Below are 18,959 nucleotides of genomic sequence, written 5' to 3' on the forward strand. Positions count from 1 at the left end.
GATTAATAACATTTTTATTAAATAATAAGGTTATTTTGGAAAGTACAGAAAAATGGCACCAAAGGGCAAAGGCTTCTATTCCCTAAACAATAGTAGGTATTAATATAGATTTTGAGTTTTCGGTTAGAATCTTCTAAGTTTTTCATTTTTGATAATTAGATAGTAATAACAATGGGACTAGGGATTTAAATTCTAATTCTTCTATAAAGGATAGTAAGCAATGCCACTGAGTTATAACACTCTTAAGAGAATCTTTTGGGTGTTTAAGAAAGTCCTATGTGTAGTTTTTACAAAAATGTATTAGTCTATATTTCTTTAAATATTAATAAGGTAATAAAATAGTATTAAACAATGTCAATGATAAATGTTATAAGTATTACAAATTTTACTATATTAAACTTAAAAATTGATGTTATATTTTAAAACACAAAATAAAAATGTAATTAAGAAATTATTTTATTATGCTGTTCATGTGGCACCATTACATTCATTACCTAGCTAATTTATAAGCCTATTATAAAAAAATTAGTAATAATTTTAGCATTTTCCTCCATATAATTTGTTGTAATAGAACTTGTTAAAAAGATTTAGTTGTAAGCTGCAAGTGAAGTCCTTCCACTTTTAGCATTTAGAAAACCCAAGGACAAAACTTTCTGCTTGACCGAGTTAAAGGCTTCACCTTATTGTATCGCAATTCTTCTCCTTAACTATTTGACGCTAATATAAAATACAATTTGAGTCCAAGACCATCACTCTGCCACCAACCCAAGAATTTCCAGACATAAGCACATAGGTGGCTCTAACAACTATTTGTGATGCACTTTTTTATAATAATAATAACAATAATAATAATAATTTCAAGGAAATTATTTTCATTCAAGCATCAGAGTCTTGATATGCGTTCATGTAAGTGTAACTTCTCTTCATTCTATATTGGGGATAAAACTTGCAGTTTCTCTTCAATTACAACTTGGGAATCAGATTGAGTTGGATATGAGAACAGATATGGCACAATTGATGTGTGATGCATGATGGTTGAACCGTTTTATTTCAGAATTCACAGAGCTTTCATTTGTATTTGTAGAATGCATAACAATAGCAGGATTAAGTAAAAGAATGTGGATATATATAAAAACAAGGGAGTAACCCACTGCCAAGCCTTTATGCGTAAAGCAACCTAGGTTCACATACGCATCAAGTAAAGAAACGTACAAAAATCTTTTAATAAATGTATAATCCAGTATGGAAATGCACCTGTTATCTATACACTGCAAAAATTTGATAACGAGGCACGAATGAAATGTATGAACAACCAACACTAAGGTCTGAGCTTTTTATCACTGACCACAATGTAAAATGTCATCTGTATAAAACCACTATAGTTCTGAAGCATGAATGACAGCAGCCCAATAAGTATCAAAGAACCATGTCAGATTCACTTCTACCACAGAGCACTCTTTAAGTGAACATTTAATTTCGATCTCTATGAGATCCACCGCCACCATTTTGCTTCTTATCACTGTCCCTCTTTGTTCTAGGAGGAGAAAAGAGGGAATGGCGAGAGCCTTGGACTGTATCAGGGTCATATTTTTGTGCAGCAAGGTATGTCAAAGCTGTAACAACATCAGCTATGACTGGCCGCATAGTAGGCTGGTCCTGAACACACATTGCAGCAATGGCAAGAGCTTGGTACAAGCCCCTCGAAGGATACTGACCTTGGAGCAAGGGATCAGCCATTTTTGAGAATTTCTCACGATCTTTAAACAAGGGTCTTGCCTGGCATTAAACCAAGGTAAAATTTCATTAATTATTGACATCAGAATTTTCACAATCAGATAAAAACTGTTTACCATGTCAGTGTTGCTATTAACTTGTTGAGAAGAACCTCAGGTTGCATAATTTCAACTTTATATATTTTGGCATTGCAAGGAGGCGAATAATTATGCATATGCCAGTAACTAATCTGTTGATATAGCCAGGCTCATGCATTTTATGGCTTGTAGCACATAAGGTTTATGTGACTATATTTGGAACACTTAAAAATAGGCAATCCTCTTGTACTGATCGAAATGTGATAGAATCTATGCCATTAAGGCATGATTAATTCCAGAGTGCTAGTCAAGTAGGAGTATATACTAACTTAACATAATGAGATTTCATTATGAAACAGATCCAGTTGTTAGCTCACAAATACTTTAACAAGGACAAGAAAGGCCTGAAACCCCTATCAACATCAGTACATGAAAGATGAAATTAAGGTGGCAGTCTCTTACCCATGCAACCAGATTCTGCTCTCCTGCAGCTTTTGAATTGTCAATTGCTTTCCTGCCTGTAATGATCTCCAAAAGAACAACCCCAAAGCTATAAATATCTGATTTCAGAGTCAGCTGACCTGTCATTGCATACTCTGGAGCACAATATCCATAGGTGCCCATAACCCTTGTGGATACATGTGTGTTATCCCCTACAGGCCCGAGTTTGGCCAAGCCAAAATCAGATAGCTTGGGATGATAACCTTCACCAAGCAAAATGTTAGCACATTTCAGATCTCTATATATAACCGGAGGACTAGCTTTGTTATGTAAATACTCCAATCCCTTTGCAGCCCCAGCAGCAATTTTCATTCTTGTATTCCAATCAAGTTGTTTCTTACCAGCTGAAAGCTCTGCAAAATAAGCATATGACACCGAGACCAAGTGAGAGATTTAAAAAGGAAATAGATAAAGAAAGGGAAAAGAGGAGAAATAAAAGCACGGCTGCAACACGATATATACCAAGCAAGTGGTCTTCCAAAGATCCTAGAGGCATATATTCATAAACCAGAAGCCTTTGATCTCCATCAGCACAATAGCCGATTAAATTAACAAGATTAGGGTGGTGGAGCAGACTTAACATCAAGACTTCAACAAGGAATTCCCTGTTCCCTTGTAACCCATTACGATCAAGCTGCTTGATAGCTACAGCCTATGCCAAACACAATAATAAGAAGCAAGTTTCATAATTCATCATCATCCCATATCTTGTAGGCTATATGAAGAATTCGACTCTGAAAATCTTAAAAATCAAAAAGCATAAACGTGATTTCTTTTCATCTTGTGGGTTAAGCAATCAATAAGCCACCTATAAACAGTTAAGAGTATGATGGACTAATTACTTTATCTTCTTCTGTTATGAACATTTAAAGTCTAATGAACTCAACTAACCTGATCAGTACTTTCCAAACACCCTTTATATACTTTACCAAAACCACCCTCGCCCAAAAAACATTCTGCTCTAAAATTTTTAGTTGCAGCTGCCAGCTCACGGAATGTAAATGTTTGTGCCGATATATTATCCGACCCTCCACTTTTAGAGGCCTCCTTGACACTCGAGGAAGCTGTCTTTAATTTCTCTGAAAACACAAACATAGAAAAAAAACAGAAAACAATGAGAAAAAAAAATGAAAATAACCAAAAGAAAATTTTGGCTTTGATTCTCAGGAAATCAGAAGACAATGATCGGAATGATTGCATGAAGTTTATCAACTATGGAACCTTTTACTTTAAAATGCCTCCTAAATGCTTATGTATCATAGGAAAAGGCCACTATCAATTATACTACAAAAGACACAAACTGATTGTGGCAATAAATATGATTGATACTATTTCAACAACATAATAAATAAAATAAATTACATTTTTGTGATTTACCACACATCCGTTTGTATCACTTTTGTATTCTTTTAAAAACAAATCTTAAAAAAACGAAACAAAAACAAATCTTATAACCAAAATCAACTCAAAATTTGCACAGAAACTTTCTTTGCTGATAATAAAAATAATAAACAAAATGAATAGTAAACAGTGCAATCCAATCCCCAATATTTTTTTATTTATTATTTTTCTCTTGGTCCTTTTCAAATCCTGGAGAAAACTTCAAAACTCCAAATGGGCACGCAAAATACAACCGAATTATTTAATCCCTGATCAAATCTCCGCAAACCAGAAGAGAAAGCAAGAAACTTTATCAAACTATAAATAAAAAAAATAAAAAAAAGCAAACCAATATAAGACCATATTGATTGAAAGCACTATTAACAAACCCGTCATTGATTTTCTGCTTAATAGAACACACATGACACATATATCTTAAAATACCTGAACTGGGTTTGATGGATCTATCAAATGACTTCTTCTCCTGCAGCTCTATTTTCTTCTTAGTCTTTGCCTTCTCTTTATTACTACTACTCTGTGATCCTCCAACGCATGGAATCCAACCCATGTTTTTTACTTCTCAAGAAAATCTGTATATATATATATATATGTGTGTGTGTGTGTGTATAAATATATTTATTTATTTGCCTATATAGAGTACTATCAGAGAGAGAAAGATTAACAAGAATCAACCAACAGAGAAAGACCAGTGTTCAGATTCAGAGAACAAGGTTAGAACTTTGAATTATAAGCCACCTCTCTCTCTCTCTCTCTCTTCTGGGTGTGTCTGTATATTTTTAAATATTAGTTTTTTTAAAATTTAAGAAAAAAAAATTTTGGGGTTTTGCAAATTATAACGTTTACTTTTTCTTTGCTTTGTTATTTTGTTTTTTTAATTTTGTTTCCACACTAGAAAACAAAACTAAGATAGATAGATTGGCTGAGATTGGTGGAAACAGTGACTGGACCACTTTTGAATTTTTGAAGCTCTGAGCTTGTCGAGGATATTCAAGTGTACAACATAAGACGTGCGAGGTTGTGTGTGTGACACCAAAAATGACAATTCCCTTTTTTATTTTTTCAATGCTTGATTGTTTGACCAATATGATTATTATTTTTTTTTAAAAAAATTAAACTTTTTATTAATAAGTAGGAGAAATAATGAGGACCGATTTTACTTACCAAAAAAAATAATGAGGACCGTTTGTGATGGCTTATCGGTGTAAAATGGTGGGTTCCACCACCTGTGATGGAGATTGTTCTTTTCGTTTTCTACTCAAAGGCTCTATCCACGAAATGAAATTGAAAGCTTCATTGCCGCGTTGATTTGGCCAAATGAGAGGATCTCGGGACAGAGATATGATAACATAACTTTCTTTTAAATTGCATAGCTTAATTAGTAATAATTTCAAACTAAAGGCCCGAATGATAATGTTGTTTAAGTTTTTCACAATATTTTTACAACAAATCTTAAGTGACAAATTATTACTGATTATTATTGTTAAGGCAAAAAACATTTTTACAACATCTTTTTGAAAATATGTGTGATTGAAAAAGTGTTGTGAAAATACGTGTTGTGTTGTTTAAATAACGAAAATTGTTATTTAAATATCTCTACTGAACACCCCATAAATTTCAAGTTCTTAAAAAAAAAATTTAATTAATTTGAAATTTAAAAAATATTATAGTTCAAACTACAAATCAATTTTTTTAGAGAGTTTCAACTTATGAGGTTTACTACTAATAATGGTTCTTTATTATCAGATACCAATCAGTTTTTGGTGTAGATAAAGATTGAACTCTAGATCTCTTATTTAACCATCAAAGATTTTATAAATTGAGCTAACTGGAACCCACAACCATAAATCAATTTTATGTGACAAGGAAACATTAGAATCACTATAAAATAAAATAAAATTATAAATTATAAAAAAAAAAAGTCATTTGAGTTTTCTATTTCATGCCCCATTCACACTATGTTACACGCACGCTTATTTTATGCTTTATCGGATTTACACCTCTATTATATATAAGCATTACTTCAATTTATGTCATAAAACGGCATGTCATTTAAATATTTTGCATTAATGGTTATTTCAAACATACTAAATTTTTTGTTTGAATTAATACATTTTATAAAATATAGAGTTTAATTTAAAATCTCCTTTAAATTATGACTAATGAGATTTAAAATATAATGTACCTTACTTTACTTATTTGGTCTCAAATTTAGAGTATGTAAAATGTAATTTATCTCATTTATCTTTTAGTAAGAGATATGACATATTAGGTGGAGAATAATACTACACACATAAATTATTTTACAATACTTTTACAAATTGATATTGTGGCCAACTTTATACTGGTTTTTATTTAGGCCAACCATTAACATCACTTTTTCATTTACCAATAATCATTCACCAATCACCACATCAGCAAGTTATAAATTTTTTTGTAAAATAATTTGTATCTTTAGCATTACTCATAGGCAAGGTTGTCAAAATCGGGATCCTACGTAGGATCGTAGGAGGTAGGTGAGATCGTGGATCGTAGGATCGGATCATAAATCGGAAGATCCTATATTATTTGAGAAAAAAATAAAAAAAATAAACATTTGTATGTTAAATAATCACATAAATTATACATTCATTAATATAATTACCATACATCACTATATTCATTTATAAGCATCATTTTAAGAGGTCAAAAATCTCAAAACATGACACTCTATTGGAATATTTTTTATTCGGATCCAACTGGCACACTCTCTACATTAGAGTTGAAAAATTTGGTCTATTGAGATTTTATTTTTCATTTAAGTCCAACTGAGCAATCTATTAAGTTTAAAAACATTACAAGAAATAAAGGTCGTTTGGGATCGTCAGAATTGTGTGATCCTATCGATCCTGAACGATCGCAAAGATCCTTGAAAGATCCGAATCGTTTTGAGCAGGTGAGATCGTAAAATCGTAGGATCGTAAGATCCAGATCGGGATTTTGACAACCATGCTCATAGGTGGATGCCTTTTTTTTCACACTAACTGAAAAAAGAAAAAAAATGGTCTTTGTAAATTGTAATGATTATGTATTTTTTGTCAAAATATTTTTCGTTTAATTGACACTTTGGGAGTTTTCAATTAAGGCATATAAGGTTTAAAAATCCATCTTTTTTAACAATCAAATTATAATATATATATATATATATATATATATATATATATATATATATATATATATATTATAATGCACTTTTCTATGAAATGAGCATTTGAAATAATGAGATTAGTTGTAATCTCAAATCAGTGACAAAATCTCTTACAGCTAAGTGGTGTTAATATCATAATAGAGGTAAACAAAGTAGTTATGACTTATGCGTATAAGGATAGAATACATTATTATACAATCAAGAGGTAGATGGAAGAAGAAGAAGCAAAATTATAAATATATAAGAGAGTTAGACTATAATACACTATAGAGGTGTTTTGCAAGCAATTAGAATATAATTTCCATTAATTAGATTATAGTTTCCAATAATTGATATTTTAGAGGTGACAGTTTGGTGTCAAAACGGCTAGCTCTAATTGGACCCGCCAAGATGGTTCCTCCACCTGTTTCATTCAAAAATTTCTATATCCCTGATATCATGATTCATGACAAATGGGGTTCATGTTCCCCATTTTCATTTTTTTAGCAAAATGGCAATCATTATAAACAACACATTTGTCAAACCGTGTGGGCGGTACTACTACTTTTTTCTACTTCTGTTTTTTTATATATATATTTCCTTCATATAAAGCCCGGACCCTAATTTAAGTTTGGAGTTTGAATTTTTGTTCTGATGAGAGTATCTAACTTTATTTATTCGTGATTACATGTAATGGATGCAGTATATACATAGGGAGTAAAGACCACGCAGCTTAATCAAATTCATAGACTCATTCCAGTGTGCAATCTCACTTTTCTTTATTATTTTTTCACCCCAAAAAACATGGTTATAATTACTAATGGTGCTTCTTTGCGTGAAAATCACCTAACCATTCTGAATTTAATAGAATCTTGAAAGTACCAGGTTATACAAGATAAGGTTGTGATTAGAAAACAGGAGAGAGGTATAATATCCTTGGATATTTTTTTTTTCAATAGGTACAGTCTTTGAAACTTTATTGCATCTATTTCATTTTATAAGATAGTTCCTATGACATGGTTCTCTCAAGCGCCCTAGTATACTCTACCTGTTCACTACAGGTTGGTTCACCTAGGATCGCATGCATTCAAATGAATGCATGCAGAAAATGCACGTATGCAGAAAATGCACGTATGCACAGCCCTTTAGCTAGGGAAATTGTCAGATAAGCTATGCTGATTAAATCTTTTGATTGTGTACCATAGATTTGGGCTTGTTTTTCAGAACAGAAAGAGTAAAATTAGTTTTCTCACATTTGAAAGCAAAAAGAGAGATGGAATAAGTCTAGCTGTACATCATCCATAGCAATGGAACTAAAAATTTAGCTATTTAGCACTACAAAAATTTATTTTATCTATTTTACCTACTTACTTTACAAAACATTCAGCAGCAGTGGATCTATTTTAGTTTTCAACACAATAAAATAATATAAATATCACAATAAAATAATATATCTACTACATTATTTTATTAATTTTTTTATTTCTCTTTCTCAAAAAATAAAAATTCTCTCTCTATCTCACGCCGTGCCAGGGGCGGCTCCATCTTTAAAATTTTTTTATACATAATAATTTAAAATTTTATATTTATCTACCTTTAAAAAAAATTGGGAACACCCTAAATTTTTTTTTTTTTGGTCCATAATTTGAGCAACTTAACAATATATTAGGGTTTTTCGAGCAAAAAGAACCATATGCTTTTTATATTCTTTTAAGCCTATACTACGGCTTTACTTTTAGTTTTTGCTTTACCTTACACGCTTTCATTGTACGACTACTTTTCCTCAAAAGCATTATAATATATATTATACAATTAATTGGTCAAAGTCATGTAAATTTAGCTTTTCCTTTTTTCATCGTACAACTACTTTTCTTTTTTCTTTTTCCAATAATTTTGATTAGAAAAAAAATAGTAGTTTTAGTTAATTAAGTGAATAAATTTAAAAAGTTACTTAATTTTTATATAACATCAATTAATTCATTATATATATATATAAAATAAACTTTTTATTTTTATGATTATAATTAAACATGTTATTGTCCATTTTAAGGAAATTTGATTAAATTTACACAAAAAGTGTCACTAAATATTATGTTTTTACATTTTGCTATCATATTATTAGTAATAAACTTATTATATTTTTATTTATATAATTTAAAATTTTATTAATTATATTATTTATGACGTCACCGTTTCGACCATCAGTCGGATCTCGGTCTGACCAAAAAACCAGTAACCAATTCCTTTTTCAGCTCTTTCACCGTACTAGTTTATAAAACCATGACAAAAACCCCAAAAAATAAAAACTTGAACGAAAACTGGAAAAAAAAAATTATAATAAAACCACTAACAAGACCCAAACCAAATGCCAATGGAAAAGCCCAATACAAGATCAATCTCATCTCAGACTAAGACTATCACTACTCCAACACCGTACCAACACGATTACATTTTTAATTCAACAAATATTTTTTTTTAAAATCCTTAGTGCCTCGCGGATTCACAAGTCATTAAACAATTTAAACTAAAACTAAATCAAACCTAAAGGCTAAAAAGAAATAAGAGACTCACTTACTCTCCCCCAGTCATCGCCGTCCATCCCTGTTCAGCAACACTATCAACAACCACAACTGAAATTGTAAAATTTTATGTATTTGCGTATTTTTTTACTGTTGTTATTGTTGTCAATATATAAAATTTTCTTTTTATTAGATGTTGTAATTTATGCTTCTTGAAGAACACCCTAGAAAAAATTCCTGGAGCCACCGGCCCGCCACTGCGCTGTGCCTCACTCTCCACTCTCAAAAAAAAACTTCTCATTTCTCTCCTCTCCACTCTCCACTCTCACTTCTCTCTATCTCATTGCCGCTCTCTCCTTCCCACCCATCACCATCCCAAAGCCTTCCTCGCGAGCGCAAAAGACGAAATCGTCGAAGCTCTCGAGGATCCTATAGGTTGTGATTTGTGATTTGTGATGTGGGTTTATGTTTTGTGGTGGTTGTATTGAATTTGGACCAACGTTGCTTTGATCTTTCTCTCTACTCTGGGTCCGTTTGGATACCGCTTATTTTGCTAAAAATTGAAAACTGAAAACACTTTAGCAAATAAGTGAAACACACAGATGATAATTTTTTGATACGAGTACTGTAGCTCAACTGAAAGTATTTAAGGATTGCATTTTACAGTTTTTTTTTTTTTTTCCTTCTATTCACTCCTCACCCACCCTAGCTCAACAAGCAAGACGAGGGCTTTGTTGTGATTTCTTCACCGCCTTTGTTGCCGGTCAATTTAACAGTTGTACAGCCCGTTCCAGTGAGTTCTGCGGTGCCCAGAGAGTACCAGAATAGGGTCTTTTCCAATAACGAAAGATTGGATCACGGCATGCCGGTTGGCTATCGGAGAGTACAACCAGTAGCTTAGCCACAGCCACTGCCTCAGCCACAAACACAATCACAGAATCAACAAAAGACTAGTGGTGGGCTTGATTTGCATTCGCCAAATTCAGTTTCAAGGTACCTATTTTTTTTATTTGATTCAATTTTATTGTGAATAGTTTAATTAGATTGTTGGAATTATCAAATTCTGAACACTACACGCACAGTGCTGTTTAATGAAAATGGTGCGTTTAGAAATTCAATTGCGCATTTCCTTTAGTGGGCACTGTAGTTGTGGGACCCATAGCGTGTAAAACACAAACGCTCAAACGCTAAGCTGAAACACAATCCAAACAATACCTCTATCTTTGTGGGTTTGTGTTTTGTGTTTTATTGTATTTTGTGATTTGGGTTTGGTGGATCCGCATTGCTGGTGGTCCGATCTGGTATTTTTCTAGTGGTTGGGTGTCTAATTCAGTGGGTTTTATAGGGATTTTATGAGCACCACTGCTGGCGAGCTAGCCGGCGAAGCAGAGAGGAGATGAGGAATGCCGGAGAGAGAGAAAGAAAGAAAAAGAAAAAAAATTATTTTAATGAGAGAAGAGAGAAGTTTAATAAAATATTATTATTATTTTTGGCTTCTTGCTACATGCATAATCGAAGAAGCTAAAAAAATTTAGTTTGACTCCACTATTGTAACATGCATTTTTGTGTTTTGGTGAAGCTAATATAACTATTTAGCTTCCCTGCTACTAATGCTGTTATACAAACTAGATGATTATAATAATTACCATATGCTGATATACATTCAAATAATGAAAACTAGCAGATGTCTCAGAAAATTCAAGGTTAAACACGTTCACGTGTAATAAGCACATAAGGTCTGTATCAGCAAAAACGCACAAATGGTTTCTGTAGTATCAAAAATTATGGAGGTTGTAACAAGAATTCAAGAACATTAAAAGAAACTGAAGTGCATATACAAGTCTACTTATTATTATATGGAGTGGAAACAATTAAAAGATAAAGAATTACTAAGAAGCTTAACTGAGTCAGATAAAGGTGAAATGGTAACTCATCCCAAAGGAAAAAGAGGCTTAGAGTCAACTTATGTCACCAACTAATACTTCTACTTACCCACAAAAAGGAGAAGACTAAAAAATAAAAAAAATAAAAAGAGAAGAAGAAGAAGAAGAAGAAGCTGTCTTCATCAAGAACTTGAGATTCACAGGAAAAATGATCTACCATTGCAGATTGCTTTAGCCGTTTGGCTTCTGTTGCCCTTGAACTCTATCTGACATTATCTGACTGATCAAAAGATGGATTGATGAAGTTTTCAATCCATGGTGTCAATTCATCATCGCTTGTCTTTACTTTTAGGAGGCAGTGAATCTGTTTCAGAGGCCACTGGATTTGTGTTCTTGACTGGCATCTCATGGTTATGTTTTCCCTCATAGGTGGTGATAAAAGCTTTTGGATCCTCTGATGCTCTTTCCACATGTTTGCGCACATTGCACTTGAGACTAGTACATCTATAATAACTTCTGCAAGACAGATTAAATGATGTTTGAAGGGGCTATTCTATTGAAAGAAATATAGTAGCATGGTTGTCCTATAGAAGAGGTTTTTTTTTTTTTTAATCGTGTATTGTAAGAAGCACACTTTATAAAAAATATAAAAAAAAGTTATAGCTATGCATAAACAGAACAATATATAATAATATGGAGTAGATGATTAGCTATTAATTTTGCTACTCTCTCATTTACCACATCAGCCAATTGTTTCCAACCCTTCCCATCTCTTATTCAGTCCATATTCTTGCCTACTTTAAGTGATTACTCTCTCTCTCTCTCATTTGGTGGGTTTTTATTCCTTCTTGCAGCTTTGCTTTGAGTTGCTGAGTTTTTTTTTTTTTTTTTTTAAGCTATACACTGGGACCCCATAAAAATATAAAATAAACTAAAATAAAAAACTATACACCGGGTTGATGCATTTTGGTGTTTTGGTATTGTGTTTCTTAAATCCCCATCTTAAGTCGTATCTCTCCCACTTATGGCTTTGGCTAACTATTTAATATTTTTTTTGGGGTTGGGCTTGTGTCCAGTGGCTAGTTCCACTAGACAGATTGAGATGCGGACATGTGTTCAGTTTTGGACACGTGTCCGTAGCTTAGCGTGTCCAGTGGAACTAGACATTGGACACAAGCCTCTCCCTTTTTTTTAATCATTTTTTGGTTAAGTGAATCTACTTCTTAAAAGGGCTAATCTTGATATGTTATATTCAACAAGTTTTAAAGAATGAATTATAAATTATATCACATTAAATAATTATATATTTCCATGCATTCCGTAGGTCCACTACTAGTTTATTAGAAACTTAGAACACATTCAACAACAACATATTTAACAAATAACTAATATAATCATCACTTATCTAATAATATTTAACGAAACTAACTAAACAAATCAAATATATATAACAGCCAAATTCAAGTGTTGTCTAATTTTTGTAAAGAGAGAGAGAGAAAATCATGGACACGTTATTTTATTGGACTCAAGAGTGTAGCCCAATATATTCGTGTCAAAAACAAGTCCAAAAACTTGTTGGACTCAAGTCAAAAACTGAAATATTAGCAAAAACCCAATCTTAATCTACATGTTTGATGTCTACTATATGTCGTCTAATACATCCAATTCCTATGATATGCATCTCTATATTGTATGATTCATGAGCATACAATATATTATTGGTTCAATACGATACATATCCGATATGTATCGTGTATCGTGTATCGTCCAATACTAACACCTATGCGACAAGATGATAGATGCAATACAAACTCTAGTCTGTGAACAAACTTGCCACAGGCATGATGTTGGAGCTTAATTTCAAAGCTCACTTTTTCACAGAACCTATGTTTAATAGTGAACATCATAATATCTCAAAATTTTCATTTACAGAGGGTGGGAGGTGTGCCTAATGATGACAGTTACATGGACAAGATAAAGCATTGTTGAAAGGACCACAAATTTTTGTTCCTAGTTTCTGAATCTTAAAATGCCATATTAGACCTTGGATCTGAAAAGGAAAAGATTATATCATATCCAAAAAGTAATTGAATCTTAACCTGGGATATGGATTTCCCTTGACAACTTTCTGTCCATATTTCCTCCAGCGAAAGCCATCAGTCGTGATTTCGGTATCCGTGGCGTTTTGCACCACAATGCGGGGCTCTTGTACACCATCCCCTGATGTGCCAGCTTCATTGGATTGATTCTCACTTTTCCTGAAGCAGAGAGCACAGTTCAGCAGCAAAAACTGTTGCATTAAACTTGAAAGAGGAAAATGTTAATGATGCGCGCTGAAAATAAGAGAGCTCACTGATTGTGCAAGGACAGTAGGGGAAAATACATAGGAAGAAAGAAAAAAGGCAAGCTTAAATTTGACATAAGATAAACTTATATTATTTCTTTGATAAGTAGTGAGCTATTGATTATAACAAAAGGCTGAAATTTTTGGAACATATCCCTAAATTAAAATTCTTTAGCATATATTAGAAAACCATCAGTCCCAAAAGTTTAAGGTGTCACAAAGTGGGTCAACAATGTATCTCAAGCTCTAACACCAATACTTGACTCGTACACAGCCAGCTCAAAAAGGGTCACTATTTTCATATACCTGTTATTGGTTTCATTTTAGGCTGCTATTAATATTCACCTAATCATACCTTCTTTTGCTTCTGGGTTCATCATCCTCTGGCTCAATTGCTTTGCTCCCTTCTTCACATTCTCCACTAAGACCGCAGGAATTATCAGGAGTTCCACCACCAGCATTAATTGCTCCAGTTGAAACAGGATCACGAGGCACTATGGCTTTGCCCAGATAAGTCAAAGGTGCAGATAGTCCTACTTCATTCTGATTTTCTACTCTACCTTCAGAACTTTCATTCCCTTCATTGTTGTGATTAGCCCACGGTGGGGTGTTGGCATCTTGACCAGTCCCATCAGATACAATTGCAAGTGCTTGTGTCCCTGATGAGTTGCGCTTAGGAGGCTGAGGCTTTGAATGGCTGTGCTCACCCTTGTATACAATCTCTGCAATCTGACCGTCCAACGATCTCTCAACCTTCTTCTTCACAGGACAATTTGGGTGTGTGCACTTATAATAACTTCTTGGGTACTCACTTCCTTTGACTTGCTTTTGACCATATTTCCTCCAATTATATCCATCATAAGAAGGTCGATCACCATTAGCCGTGGGTGGCAAAGCTTTTGCATCCTCCTCCAGGTTCTGTGATGCTATCTTTGAGGGCCCTACTGTCCGATTTGTTTCAACATATGATGGAATGTTCTGATGAAGATTTGTGCTAAGTAGGGGTCTGAATTTGTGTTTTTCTTGGTTTGGATGTTGGACAGAGGCATCAACTGATGGTTGAGGTTGTTGAAGACTAGTATTGAAGTTTCCCTGGTCCCAAAAAAAATTTAAAAATCTTTAACTTCAAACTTTGAAAGTACACAATAATCCAAGTTCAATTTTATGTCTGCTGTATATGTATTGCACAGGTTAGGATGATAGAACAAAAAGTAAAATAACAACAAAACAACATGAACTGCCATTACGATACCATATATACCAGAAATGAAAGAGGTATGCTCATAGATTTTAGCAACTGACCATATTTGCCAAAAGAGACACAGTTCTCTTTGATGCAAGCTTTGCCAAAGGTTTGTATACCACAGTTGATTTGCTATCAAGTTTCAAAACCTTATCAGATGAATTACAAACAGCTGTTCCAGAGATCTCAGCCTGAAATTATCAGCCACAAAAAGATCATTAGACAAGAAGAATCAAATAAAGAAAGATATTTAGAAGAACTAGAGGTCACCTGGGAAGAAACCAACCCAACTGGACTATGATTCACCACTGGCTTGAACCTCACTGTCTTTGGTCTAATGGCAGCAACTGCAGTTTCTGAACATACATTAGAGGGTGAGGCATTAATGGCACCTGCGAGAAGTTCTGAGAAAGATCTGAAAGTGGAACAAGTAGGCCTTGAAGCAACTGGTTTAGCTATGACTATTCTCTCTGCTTCTTTGGTATCCATCTTCAATAAATAAATGCTGTTCTAATTACGTTTTCATGGAGCACGATATGCCCAAATGAACTAACTGAAAGTGTTGAACTCCAATTATCATTTGCCTGGAATACTAGATATTCCTCTATTAGAGATAGCAAAAGCTATAGAGTTGTTGGCAAGCAATCTTCAAATACAAGGACAACTAAAATATGCTTGCAAAGTCACTTTTGTCAATGTTGGTTACAGCTGGACCAAGTTAAAATTCTTCTTCCTCAAACCTGCATAATACTAGGATTATTAGATAAACTACTAGTGAATTAGTTTTTTTTTTTTTTAATTAATGACCAGATTGGATGAAGGGGGAGTAGATGAGAGTAGAGTAAGAGCTGGCCAGAAATTGCAGCCAATTTCCAGCTAGGTCTACTCTACTCTAATAGAAGAGTAAATGATGAGAAGGAAGAACAGCAAAGGCATTTTTCATCACATAAAAGAACACAATAATGTCACATGCAGCTGCACACATAACTTGGTATCTATGATAAACATTGATTGCAAACCTGATTTACAACCCCATGCTGATGCAACAGAGCCTAGACATGCATATTAGAAACTGATTGTTATAATTCACCTCTAGAATTATGTTCATCACCCCTCACTCCAACCTTTCCATAATTGAAGTTAACGTAATTATAGGATAGGATCATAGGAAGATGGGAAGGATTGAAGACATTTGAGAGGAAGTGTTGAGCCACTCTAATCAACTAGCTAGCTCCAGAAGAGGCTTTATGCTAAATAAATATCTTAAGATGAATGTTTAAAAAAAATAGATTGAAGAAGATAATAGGATCAACTTTAAACATGTCTTAAAAACAAGAAGCAAACTTATTTTTTTCTCAACTTTCACCAGGTCATTGTGTGATGAAAGGGCCTTATCTTCTGAACCCCAATAGGTAAATGCCTATTCAATTTAAAGTGCTAAAGAGTATAAATAAAAAGTAAATTAGTAGACCCAGAATACAGCAATAAGAAACCATCATTGTTACTACGTTCCTAGTGAAACTATAAATTAAATAGAAACTTAAGAACAGTTTGTGATAATCCTTAATAAATAACAACAAATCAATATCTCCAGAAGTCATTTCCAAAATGCATGCTGGAAATCACCCCTTGTTTAATTCAAATAGTATGCACTAGTAGAACACAGCATACCACCAAACATATGCCTCAAATTTCATTAATCGTCAATTAAGATAAACTGAGCTGAAGCTGCATTAGGCACTAGGGAAACATAGATCTAGGAACTTGACCCAGAAAAAATCCTGCTCTCAGGTTTTCTTTACTATTACAAAAGGAAGTCAGTACTTTCCCAATACAAAGTAAGTCATGTTCTTTATAATTAAGCAAGCAAGGAATCCTTCCCAACAAGGTATTAATCTTTTCAGGCCTGAGGTCCTAATCAAATGCCAGAACTAACCCCAGGATCAAACTCTATTTTATCAAAGTTGCACGACAAGATGAGAAGCATCTTTTGAATCTAGTCGCCTATATATTATTGCAAACCAGGTTATATGCTATCAAACAAACAATTGTGTGATATTAAGAAAATTCCATGTCATTCTCAAAAGAAGAAAAGAACAAACACAAAATGATTGAATTGAATCAGAAAGAAGCCAATTGAGTTTCCCCAAATACTCATTTGCACAACTGACAAGTCACTCTCAAGCTTCAACTATTATACAGCCTTAGATGAATAATTGAATGTGTCTCCTTTCATAACTCAGAATAATTCTCCTGCAAACTTTGGAAGCACCATAACATTACACCATCTACTCATACTCTCTATCAAAATACTGAACACTATCGGATAGACATCCCTTAGTGGATTTTGTTATCCAGCATTTCATTTGTGAGCAAGCGTAATTGTGCTTATCTGCCTCTAACTCAGTGAATTTCTTGGTTTTCATTGCAACCACAAGTCTGCAATCCACTAAACACTTTTTTAATCAATATCAGAAAGCTCAGCTCCTCTGTTGTGGATGCTCTCATATATTCTTGTTCCATTTTCATGAACACGAACCCTGTCATCTATCCCACAATTGATTATCAACCCTATGAGCTTTTTCTAGTGGAACTCAGCCAGCACCGGAGGACTCTAAACCATTGCAACAATCCGGATTTTTCCCTCTTCAAAAATCACAAAACCAAGAATCTAGTTGTGTCGAGCCAAGAACTACCATAAAATATTTCCATTACAGGGATTTTCTTAAACACCAATATGAAAGTAGCCAACTTCCAACTTCGATTCTTTCATCTTTTAAAGATTTTAATAAATAAATAACTAATTTTTATGCAAGAAAAACTTATAAGAATTCTACAACAATAATAAGTAAAATTGCACGAATACAAAGCAAACCAGCATATTTCAAAACAATAAATAGAAAACATTTTGACCCAACTCACTCAAGCCTTCTGCTAGCACAGCAACAATTAAATTTTTCCAAAAAATGCAGGATAATAGGGGACTTCAAGAGTTTTACTAATAACGGAGAGAAAAAAATAAGGACTCAGAAACCAGAGAAACCTCCAATAACTAAAGCAGGTACATAAAAATCATAAATCAAAATCCAAAAATAAATTGGTTAGAAAAATTCAACATAAATAGAAAAGGAAGTTAGTACTAACCAGAATGGCAATAACTAAGCAACTAAGAAGTTGGTTGGGTTCTTGAAATCCCATGAACTAACTCACTTTATAACATTGAACTCATCCTGTATTACAAAGTGAAGAATCTGTAAGAAAATGAAAAAATTTTAGAAATTACAAAATAAAACGTGACATATGTACAAGAACTTGACCTCAAGAGAGTGAGAGAAAAGTTAACCAGTACAACATAAAGCTCACTATAATATTATTATTTTTTTGTAGGTAAAGAATAAATACCACTAGATATATTGGGGTTGTCTTTTTTGTGCCAAAAAAAGAAAAAGTCTCAAACTCTCAATATTATTTCAGACAGTTCCTGAAGATTTTGAACAGTACCCTTTAGAGAGAGAGAAATATGGTTTTAATACTTGTGTGAAGAATGAAGACATTTACAAGTTTGACACAAAGAAAAGTTGCAGAAGAAAGATGAAGACTTTGAAAAAAAAAAATCCAACTAAGATCCAACTGTTTTCAGTTCTGCCATTTTTATTGTTTATGTAATATATACTTATTATTGTTTTTTCAAAAACTTGTTGTATAGTAAATTCCTAATTGTCTCGAAGAATGTGATTGGTTGTTTGAGGCTAAGAGCTCCAAGCCTGATTGTACGGCCAACTAACTGTCTCTACTTCCCAAACTTTTGACTCTCTAATCTGTAGGGTTTTAGAACTTTTTTGTAAAAACTATAAATAAATTTTAAAAAAAACCCTGTCCCACTTTCCTTCATGGCGCGTGGATTCACTCTAGAGCTATGTGTGGGTGTGGGTGTGGGTGTGTGTGGGTCAAGTAAATCTAGTGACATATAAGACTATCTTACGCAGTAGACTGTAATCAACTGCATGTTACTTTTATATGAAATTACCGGTTTTTCTCTATCATACTGTCTGCTACGTGAACAGTTGTGGCTAAAGCTGTAGAATTTCATTTGG

At 33.3% G+C, this 18,959-nt stretch overlaps 2 protein-coding genes across 5 annotated transcripts; both read right to left on the bottom strand.

Annotated features, from left to right (window-relative positions):
• Nucleotides 1-1,199: 1,199 nt before the first annotated feature.
• Nucleotides 1,200-4,686, bottom strand: LOC142610577 (putative serine/threonine-protein kinase PBL7). The gene is made up of 5 exons (XM_075782419.1): nucleotides 4,137-4,686; nucleotides 3,204-3,391; nucleotides 2,775-2,964; nucleotides 2,274-2,665; nucleotides 1,200-1,776 (listed from the first exon to the last, which is right to left on the bottom strand). The coding sequence occupies exons 1-5, from the start codon at nucleotides 4,258-4,260 to the stop codon at nucleotides 1,471-1,473; spliced, it is 1,200 nt and encodes a 399-aa protein (XP_075638534.1). The 5' UTR covers nucleotides 4,261-4,686; the 3' UTR covers nucleotides 1,200-1,470.
• A 6,538-nt stretch (nucleotides 4,687-11,224) lies between these two features.
• On the bottom strand, nucleotides 11,225-18,589 carry LOC142610227 (WRKY transcription factor 44). Of its 4 annotated transcripts, none has more exons than XM_075781985.1 (7): nucleotides 18,183-18,589; nucleotides 18,010-18,095; nucleotides 15,136-15,605; nucleotides 14,925-15,056; nucleotides 13,978-14,714; nucleotides 13,378-13,536; nucleotides 11,225-11,794 (listed from the first exon to the last, which is right to left on the bottom strand). In XM_075781985.1, exons 3-7 carry the CDS (start codon nucleotides 15,352-15,354, stop codon nucleotides 11,608-11,610), a joined length of 1,434 nt encoding a protein of 477 aa, XP_075638100.1. In that variant the 5' UTR covers nucleotides 15,355-15,605; nucleotides 18,010-18,095; nucleotides 18,183-18,589; the 3' UTR covers nucleotides 11,225-11,607. The 4 variants fall into 4 exon arrangements, with proteins under 4 accessions (XP_075638100.1, XP_075638099.1, XP_075638098.1 ...); XM_075781984.1 differs by having other exon boundaries at nucleotides 18,268-18,506; XM_075781983.1 differs by having other exon boundaries at nucleotides 18,010-18,116; nucleotides 18,268-18,503.
• Nucleotides 18,590-18,959: the final 370 nt, after the last annotated feature.

Source organism: Castanea sativa, chromosome 9 (genome assembly GCF_040712315.1).
Source record: "Castanea sativa cultivar Marrone di Chiusa Pesio chromosome 9, ASM4071231v1".
Classification (NCBI taxonomy): Eukaryota; Viridiplantae; Streptophyta; class Magnoliopsida; order Fagales; family Fagaceae; genus Castanea; species Castanea sativa.